Source organism: Lactuca sativa, chromosome 6, assembly GCF_002870075.4.
Source record: "Lactuca sativa cultivar Salinas chromosome 6, Lsat_Salinas_v11, whole genome shotgun sequence".
NCBI lineage: Eukaryota > Viridiplantae > Streptophyta > Magnoliopsida > Asterales > Asteraceae > Lactuca > Lactuca sativa.
The window spans coordinates 139,596,677-139,606,398 of NC_056628.2; the positions used below are offsets into that span (position 1 = coordinate 139,596,677).

A 9,722-nucleotide genomic window follows, 5' to 3' on the forward strand; every position below is an offset into this window, starting at 1 on the left:
AAAATGTCTGGGAACTCTCGTAGTATTGGTACATCATCAACCGAACTCTGCCTCTCCGCGGCCACTCGTGTGTCCATCACATAGGCCACAACCCCACTACATCCCTGCTGTAGACTCTGCCTCGCTCTAGCAGCCGAACAAAATGCTGACCCGGAATGGGTACCCTCGCCGTACACCGTAAGTACTCCCTCACTAGGGTCTCGTATGGTCACCAGTTGTCGCTCGCAGTCGATAACCGCTCCAAACCTGCTCAACCAGTCCATGCATACGATGACACAGACATCCCCATCGCAATCGGGACCAGATCTATCGGAAACTCAACACTGAAGATCTCGAGTACACACCCTCGAATCACATCAGTGGCATACAACGCTCGCTCGTCAACTATGGAAACTCGTAGAGGTCGACTTAACGCCTCACGACGGATACTGATGTGCTGACTAAAGGCTAACGACACAAAAGATCGACTCGCACCCGAGTCAAATAACACCAAAGCAGGTACAAAACTCACAAGAAAAGTAACTACGCATATCATAATATAAGCACAATATCTCAAACTCAAAATAAATATATGAAAGAATACATACCAGCCACAACATTGGGCGTTGCGCGAACCTCCTCCGATGTCAACTGGAAGGCTCTCCCACGAGCCTTTGGTGCCTCGACCTTCACTAGCCGGGTCTCGGTAACTCTGGCAGTAGGTGCAGATCCTTACGTTGATCCCTGCAGCAGCTATGAGCAATCGGCCTTCTGGTGGCCGGTCTGGTTGCAATGAAAGAAAACCGAGAATCCCTTGGGGAAATCCCTTGCAAAATGCCCCTCCTTCCCACACTTTTAACATACCCCAGCTCTGCACACCCCCTCATGGCTCTTGTCGCACTTCCCATAAGTGCGGCCCTTCGGACCCCCAGATCTCGAATCAGTGGGCTTTGCCCGATTGATTGCCGAATGAGCCTGCGTTGGTCGCCTGTCCCTCCTCTGAGACTCGGCCTCCTCCCTGACCTGAGTCTCCAACTTCATCTCCCTCTTCCGGGCATTTTCTTGGAGTTCAGCACATGTCCGGTATGACGAGTTTGCCACGAACTCACGAATATCCCTCCTCAGTATGCTCAAGTACCGGCTCATACCCTCCTCAATATGCTCAAGTACCGGCTCATATGTGCCTACTCAGTAGACACGTGCTCAGGGCAAAACAACGCCCTCTCATGAAACATCCTCGTAATCACTGTCACATACTCAGTTCCCTGCTTGAGGGACAAGAACTCCTGGGCTAAACATTCCCTCTCCACAGGGGGAACATACTTATCTCAAAACATTGCGGTGAACCTCTCCCAGGTCACCACGGTAAGCTCCACCGTAGTGAAGTCCGCCGTCACAAACTTCCACCAGTCCTTCGCCCCCAAGCGAAGCTGGTTCACTGCAAACCGAACCCTCAGATGCTCCGGACACGAGCAGGTGTAGAAGCATCCCTCGATATCATAAATCCATCTCATCGCATCAATCGGATCATGCGTCCCAACAAACTCCGGTGGCTTCGTGTTGCTGAACTCCCGGTACAGCAATGAGTCGCCCCCCTGAGGTCTAGCAACAGCCACAACCGCAGTAGCTGCAGCAGCCGCAGCTTCAGTAACCATTGCGTATCTCTCGTCAAACATCTCAATCAAGGTGGTCTTGATAGACCAAAACATATTCGATATCTTTACACAGATAGTCGCAACCACCTCCTCGTGGATCATCTGATGAAGCTCCTCGTCACTCACACCGCTTGTCTTCGGTCTGTGGCGTATCCCAACCATGATGTCTCTGAAATACAACATCAAAATATTAGAGACTCGCTCAAGTATACTCACACTCGATAACTCAACCCTACTTATTCCTTAGTACCTTAAGGATTCTTACTTGGACTGTGCACTGATCCGATGTCTTCAGTAGTACGGGCACTATACTACCGCCCACACCGCATCAGTATTCACCCCAAGTCCTCCTCCTACGATCCCAGATCACAAGTACTCTAATCTCGCTATGCATAGGCTACTCTCCAACAGACCTCTCGTAAGCTCCTCGCTGCTACCTACTCACTCTCAAGCATCTCATAGTAGCAGTAATCTCCTAGGCTAAAGCATCACAAATCAGACCACTCTAGTCCTAATATGAATACCTAGCCTACTCTAGCATGCATAACATACCATATCATATCTCATAACACATAATGTAAGGGTATTTTGGGAAATCGCCAATTGGGTGTTGGCTGATCGTACACACTATTCTGTTCTGCTCGTTTCAAAACCTTTTAATCTTTTAGAAAAATGTTTTATTGTGAAAAATTTCTCAAATCCTCAGTTTGAGTCCAGATACGCCCGAAGGTGCATCTGAATCCCTCAAACCAAGGCTCTGATACCAACTTGTAACAACGTCAATTTTCAAAACATTTTTTCATTTTAAACACATAATTCATTCATAAAGAAATCCCAAAATTCAATGTTCACATATTATCTGAATAAAAAAAAATCCCAAGATCTCAATACATAAAATCCCTTAATGTGTACGACTCGTGCCGGCGCCTTCCCGCGATCCTCGCTAGTACCTGAAACACATATCACATAACACGGTAAGCATAAATGCTTAGTGAGTTCCCCAAAATACCACATACACCACTCGAGGCTACAGTTTGACCCTCTGGTCGATGTGTCTCAGCGGGACCCTCCAGTCCCGTAGCTCATTGGACCCTCTGGTCCCGTCATAGCTTGTTGGACCTTTCGGTCTGGTCTGTATCGTTGGACCCTTCGGTCCGGTCTATATCGTTGGACCCTCCGGTCTGGTCTATACAACACATAGCATACATATATCCCAATGCACATAATCTCTTACATACACATAGCACACAAGACCCTCCGGTCTACACATAGATACCACTCTAGGTAATGTATAGTGAGAAGACTCACCTTGGGCAACTAGGATAATCTCGCACACGAATATACTGATCTAGCCCCCGCCTAATCACATAAACAATATCCTCAAATAAATAATGGCTCTCAAAGGCTAGATTAAAACCCTTTCTACAATCCCACAGAAGGGTAAAAGACCATTTTACCCCTCCTTGACCCAAAAGTCCAAATGTTGACTAAAACCCTAAAAGTCAACATGGGGCAGTAGCGACACGTACCTGCTCTAGTACGCAGGGCGTACTCCGGTGATCCAGAATCGGGGTCTCAAACCCTTACGCTGCGCGTACTGATATTTACGCCTAGTGTAACTCTCAGTTTGATGCTCTTATGGTTTTTTGGTCTTAAACAGTTAATACATAAACTCAAACTCCAGATATGACTTTTCTAAGATCACTTAATCCATAAAGTTGAAACCTTTAAGCCTTTGCATGGCTGTAAAGCTCACCATTCACTTCAAACAGATAACCTCTTTCCCCATTAAGCCATAAACTCATGCATGACTTAATATTTACGTCCAAGATTGGATTTTTATGAACCTACAACTCATATTTCTCTGAAATATGGCAGATCTAAGCTTATGGAGACCATTTGCTCATAAAGTCTCCCCCTTGGGACCAAAAATCCTAAAAATTGGTCCATGAAGCACAAATCAAAAATGACTAGGAAAGCTTTGAGCTTTTTACCTCCAAGAGAAGCTCCTCCCTCTATAGAACTCATATCCAAGCTTGTACTCCAACTTCTAGCCTCCATAAGAACCTCCTCTTCTTCTTTACTAGCACACAAATGCACTTTCTAGCTCAAGAACACTCACACACTAGCTTTAGAATGATAATATTACTCTCCTAGGGTTTCTCTCTGAGGAATGGTGGCTGGGGACAAAACCATGTCATTGCCTTTATAGTCCACAAGCCACAATTAGGGTTTGCATCTGGGCCCGCTACGCCCAGCGTAACCCTGGGTACGCCTAGCGTACCTGGGCGATTCCGCATCCAAACTAAGCGCATGAGTACGCGCAGCGTACTCCTCAGTACGCCCAACGTACTCAATGGCCATAGTTTTTCCTTTAGTGACTAAACTTAACAACTTGGAAAGGAAGAAGTGTTAAATAGATATACCTGAATTTTAGGATGTTACACGTGGGGGGTCGAGCTCGTATAGCAGTACTTGCTATAAGAAGGTAACGTACAATACATGTAATTATTTATATAAAATATAATCTAATTTTTAATGTTAAGCAGAACCTTAGAAGAGTGGAAAAAGTTTCCCCTGCAATAAATGAAAGCGAACATGAATCATGGCATATGGTCCCTTTTGATAAATGGACTTGGAAAAAAGTTTCCTCTACAATAAAGGACACCATAATACAACATTTGGGGGTAATTATCTATTTAAAAATATTTTATATAGTTAATTATGACTGGTTTTTACTTGGTTAACTTTTTTTTTGTAGACAAAGTTTAATTTGGATCAGATTTACCAGGGTGTACAAGCTAATATGTTGATAGAGAGTTTTCAAGCAGCTTTGTTAAAAGGTAATCGAGACCGTAAAGCTGACGCAAAAGAATGATTTTTGGCAGTCGGAGTGTATGATGATATCCCGAGAGCATTAGCCAACCTCTGGGGGTATGGATGTTGATAACTGGAAGAAAACAGTTGAGTATTTCCAAACGGGCGAACACAAAATTGCTTCAGACAGGAACAAAAAATCTCGTCAAATGTAAACGAACGTGAATCGTGGGGGGTCGAGCTCGTATAGCAGTACTTGCTATAAGAAGGTAACATACGATACATGTAATTATTTATTTAAAATATAATCTAATTTTAATGTTATGCAGAACCTTAAGAGAGTGGAAACGTTTCGCAAGGCTCATACCGATAGGGATGGTTCATTTGTTACTATCGAGGCGGAACAACAATATGTAAGTATTTATTTATAATTTTATCATATAATTAAGTGTTTATTTATACTTAATTGTTACTCACTTTTGAGAATTACAGAATCGATTAGTCGAAGAGCTCTTAGAACAAACCCAAGGTGAAAGTGAGTTAATACCCGCTCAAGAAAGAACTTATTTTGAGAAAGTATTAGGAGAGCGATGTGGCCATATCAGAGGCATCAGCCGTAAACCTTCTTCTCTCCCACCAGTTTCATAGCCATCACAACCATCACAAGTAAAACAATCTACTTTTGTTTTTTGTGGTGATTATTTGCTAAAAGAATTGGTAATTGGGTTGTTGTCCCAAGTGCAAGAAATAACAATGTACTTTGGTTTTTTGTCTTAGTTTAAAAATAACAATGTACTTTGGCATCATAAAATGCATGTTGATTTGGTAATTTTGGTTTTGTGGTGATTATTTGCTAAAAGCATTGGTAATTGTGTTTTTGTCTCAAGTGCAAGAAATAACAATGTACTTTGGTTTTATGTCTTAGTTTAAAAATAACAATGTACTTTGATAGTTTTTTTTATGCTTGATAATTTAACTTATAAGTTTATATATGTTGTTATTTATTTTGTAGTTGGAAAATCTTCGGACAATACTCAACGACCTGACATATAGGGATGAACTTTATTCGTTTTTTCAATCACAGAATATTCGAGGAAACGATGAGAACGAAGATGATATAATAGATGATGATGTTGGGTAACTTTGTTTCTACAAATTTTTACAGAGATAAAACATTGACATTCAACCGATTTAGAGTTTAATTGCTATTGAACTCTTCACTAGAAAAAAAAGTTTTCTAATTTTTAAATAAATATTATTAATTAGTTTTGATAATATTCCTTTGAACTCTGAAAGTTAAATGTATTGTAAAAAATATTGATAGAATTATATAGAATATATAAAATTATGATGTTTTAATCTATTGAACTATTATGATGTGTAGTAAAGTTCAATTCATTATGTCTCATTTATTTTATTTTATTTTATTTTTCATGCTCTTGATAAGAGTAAAAAAATCTTACGCAACAGACATCACACAAGACTAGGAAAATCACATTACTAACAAATGAATTCTTCCATCTAATAATAAATGAAACTTACATTTTTATCTTACAGAGGAAAACTTGGTTATGTCAGTGAATGTTGAAAAACTACTAAATGCACATTTGAACCATGCAAATCAACAAAGCAAAAATCACTCAAGATGGTATAGACCAGTCTATATGAGCCTTGAAAATTCTACCTAGATGGGCCCAATACCACATTTATTAAACTTTTAACCCAAGAATATATTTATTGGTTAAATCCAGCTTGTTAAAATGCGCTTCAAAAACGACCAAGAACCTCTTACATGTATGGAGTATGAGGCTGCTATTTCTCTTCAGCAACTGCAGAATCCCAACCATTCTGTCGATATACATAATTATTATACACAAGAGTGATACCCAAGAGTGCGCATACATCAAACACAATGCTACAACGAGAAAAAAACAGAAAATCACTGACTTCATACCTTTAAAATTTTGCGAACCTCTCCATATATATACTTTTCCTTCATGCTTGCCCCTCGGTTGTTCAGCGTGTCAGGATCGGTTAAAAGAAGAGATTTATGGTACTCTTCATCTGTATCTGCAGTGCTCCACAGACCTGACAGGGAGACCGGTTCCCAACCACTTTCGGGTCCAAGGATCTGTAAGTTGAAGATTTTAGTTAAAAATCTCGTTATCTAAATGAATCTGAGATATGCATGATGTTCATCTCTGTTTTACACTTGTATCAAAAGTACATTATTTAAATAGGATGATTGTATACATACATATTGTAGGTTTGAGAGTAGATCACCCAAACACCGTTCTCTTCCCTTTAATTGACCACCTTTTGATATCATCATCATGTTGTTCGCCTATACACGTCAATTGGTTAACGAAAAGCTCTGCAAAAATGTTGTTCAATCAAGGTGATGACAACTTGTTACCTAGAATACGAAGCTGATCTCCCTCTTCAGATATTTGTTTTTCTTTAATAGCTCTCTCTTCAGATTTGAAACTCACTAGACCCACCTGTTCACATACATTAATTATTGCAAAAATTAATTAAGGAGTAAACACAAGAGTGCTCATACGAGAAACTTAACATACATGAATCGTACGTATACAGTATACTACATGCATACCTTTAACATTTCGATAACCTTACCACATATATACTTTTCCCTAGTGCTCGCCCCTCGCTGTGTCAGCTTGTTAGGACGGATAAGATAAATAGCTTTCTTATAGCTTTTTCGTACAGCATCAGAGTCGATCATATCTGTCGATGAAACCGGTTCCCAACAACTTTCAGGTTCAAGAATCTGCAAGTTCAAGAATTTAGTTAAAATAATAGTTGTCAAACCTAAGTCAACAAATGTCAACAAAAAAGGGATAAAGATAAAAATAAATAATGGTGATTAAGATGGACATGTGGCTGCATTTGGAGAAACATGCATGGGGTGACTAACATATAGTTGTTTTTTTTTTTTTTCATCCTATTAATCAACATTAAATTTAAAATTTAAAATTTAAAATTTGAAATTTTTCATTTTAATTTAATTAAATTAATAATATTAAAATAAAAATAAAAATAAAATTAATACAAATTATAAGATGATATAATTTCATATATTTATTTAAATCAACGATTATAATTTTATATAATTAAAATAATATCTCTTAATTAATAATTTATTTTAAAAAATGATTAATATATTTGAGTTTTATTATAAAAGTCTAATTAATTTTATAACTTTGGTTTCCACGATTTATAAACTAGTAAAAAAAAAAGTAGCTCTCATTTAAAAAGTTGAGTTGTTGTCTCTAAGTAATTTTTTATTTACTATCTTTGTTCTATAACTACCAACAAAAATCGAATCTAAAGATAAGTAATTAGGCTGAAATGTTATCTTCCATATAACTAATAGTAATTAAAGAGAACCATCTATATATTACGGAAAAGATATACTTAATTACTAGTTGTCATATATAATGTTTTAGCACAAGTTTTGGTTAAGTTAAGTAGCTATGAAGCTTGTACAGACCTCATGTAGTGTTGAAAGCAGTGCACGCAAATTCCCTTCTTTTCCGCTTGACCACTTTTTGATCTCATCATCAGGATTTTCCTCTAATTGCTGAAATTAATACAATTTGTTACCAAAATGTAAGAGACAAAACTAAGGCATCAAAACTGGTTAATAATTTCTGTTGATTCTAACTGATGCCATTACATTTCTCCCAACTTCTTCCTTTTGAGGAAGTAGATCTGGCTTCTCTAATTTTACTGCATATGCCGTTGACGATGATGTGGACTTCACATTATCTGAAAATACGACTTCTTTTTGTTCCTACGAACACCAACAAACAAGTTATGAGGTAATTAATGATCACTAAAACAAACTTTAAAAAACTTTTTTTCAACATCAAATTAATCCATTAGACGTATTGCTTGTATCACTTATGCATATTTTGGGTTAGAACTTAGAATGCTGTTTCCAGCCTTAATATTTCAATTGTTTTTGAAACGTTTGTTGTTTTTAGAAGATACCTGATATTTGAGTGCAGTTTCAATCTTCTTCACGATCAACTCCATAGATGGACGTTCTTTCTGCTCTCTTTCCAAACATTTATGCGCGAGTGTTATGAAGGTATCAAAAGAATTTTCTTCCATTTGTTGCAGTAGATTAACATCGATAACTGCATCCCTGATTTTCTCTTTAGAAGAGTTCTTCACAAACGCAGGTAGGGATCTTCGCATATCATCATATTTATAATCAACACAAAGCCTTGAGCACAAAACTTCAAATAGTACTACTCCGAAAGAGTAGACATCGGATTCTTTTTTATAAAACGATGTTTCTATAAAAACTGGATCACAATAGCCAAGAGTTCCTTTCGGATCAGAGAAAAGAATCGAGTGTTCTTGGTTAGCGGGGCCATATTTGGAAAAGCCAAAATCTGCAATTTTTGCATTCCAATTTTCGTCCAACAAGATGTTAGCACTTTTGATATCACGATGTAGAACTCTTTGTTGACCTCCCCTCGGATTGTGAAGGTACTCCAAGCCACGTGCAGCCCCAAGACATATCTTGAGACGTTGAATCCATGTGAACTTGGGGTCATGTAGATGATTGTTGAGGCTATTCTTTGGAGCATACTCATACACAAGGATCCTTTCCTTACTTTGATAGCAGAATCCGAGGAGTAAGATGATATTTTCATGTTTATATTTGGAAAGCAACATGATCTCTCTCCAAAAATCAGCCTCCCCTTGATTATTTGAAGGATTCAAGCGCTTTACAGCAGCCATGGTTGGACCGTTAGATAGGATTAATTCTCCCCTATACACCTTCCCAAATCCACCTTCGGCAAGGAAGTGGCTGTCACCGAAGTTGTCGGTGGCCTGTTGTATGTATTCAAGTGGAATTTGGAGCTTCTGATATTCAATCATGAACGAGGACATTTTGTTTGTTGTTAAACTACAATGGCGCTTATAATCGGAAGGATTGAGAGAAGTATGCTAATGATACAATATTTTTTTTCAAGTAATTAACATGCATGATGTATTTAACATAATGGATGATAATTAGTCAACTCATCCCTCCTGCCCCCAACCATCTTTCTCAAGGACAGAAAAGAAAAAAGAACATTGTATTTTTTAAATCGTTCTATTTATAAAATATAGAATTATATAAAACAGGTTGGCACTTCTTTTTAAAATTTTGTTATTAAAATATAGTTCATTGTGGACTTGGCTAATAAATGACACATGACATAAGATGGAATGTAATTGACGATGTGG

The 9,722-nt window shown here is 38.3% G+C and overlaps 1 protein-coding gene across 2 annotated transcripts; it reads right to left on the reverse strand.

The window, feature by feature from the left end:
• Positions 1–5,943: 5,943 nt before the first annotated feature.
• Positions 5,944–9,497, reverse strand: LOC111902486 (receptor-like protein kinase HERK 1). Of its 2 annotated transcripts, XM_042895591.2 has the most exons (8): positions 8,469–9,493; positions 8,152–8,268; positions 7,966–8,055; positions 7,066–7,242; positions 6,868–6,952; positions 6,709–6,795; positions 6,406–6,582; positions 5,944–6,299 (listed from the first exon to the last, which is right to left on the reverse strand). In XM_042895591.2, the coding sequence occupies exons 1-6, from the start codon at positions 9,381–9,383 to the stop codon at positions 6,731–6,733; spliced, it is 1,449 nt and encodes a 482-aa protein (XP_042751525.1). In that variant the 5' UTR covers positions 9,384–9,493; the 3' UTR covers positions 5,944–6,299; positions 6,406–6,582; positions 6,709–6,730. The 2 variants fall into 2 exon arrangements, with proteins under 2 accessions (XP_042751525.1, XP_042751526.1); XM_042895592.2 differs by lacking the exons at positions 5,944–6,299; positions 6,406–6,582 and having other exon boundaries at positions 7,089–7,242; positions 8,469–9,497.
• Between the last annotated feature and the right edge of the window lie 225 nt (positions 9,498–9,722).

Bases quoted from the DNA above. Each gene is read 5' to 3' on its own strand.
- LOC111902486 (XM_042895591.2), bottom strand. From the start codon at position 9,383: ATGTCCTCGTTCATGATTGAATATCAGAAGCTCCAAATTCCACTTGAA. The intron at 7,243-7,965 runs GTCTGTACAAGC...TTGAACTTGCAG, and splicing joins TGCTTTCAACACTACATGAG to ATTCTTGAACCTGAAAGTTG. The intron at 6,953-7,065 runs GTATGCATGTAG...GTATGTGAACAG, and splicing joins AGGTTATCGAAATGTTAAAG to GTGGGTCTAGTGAGTTTCAA.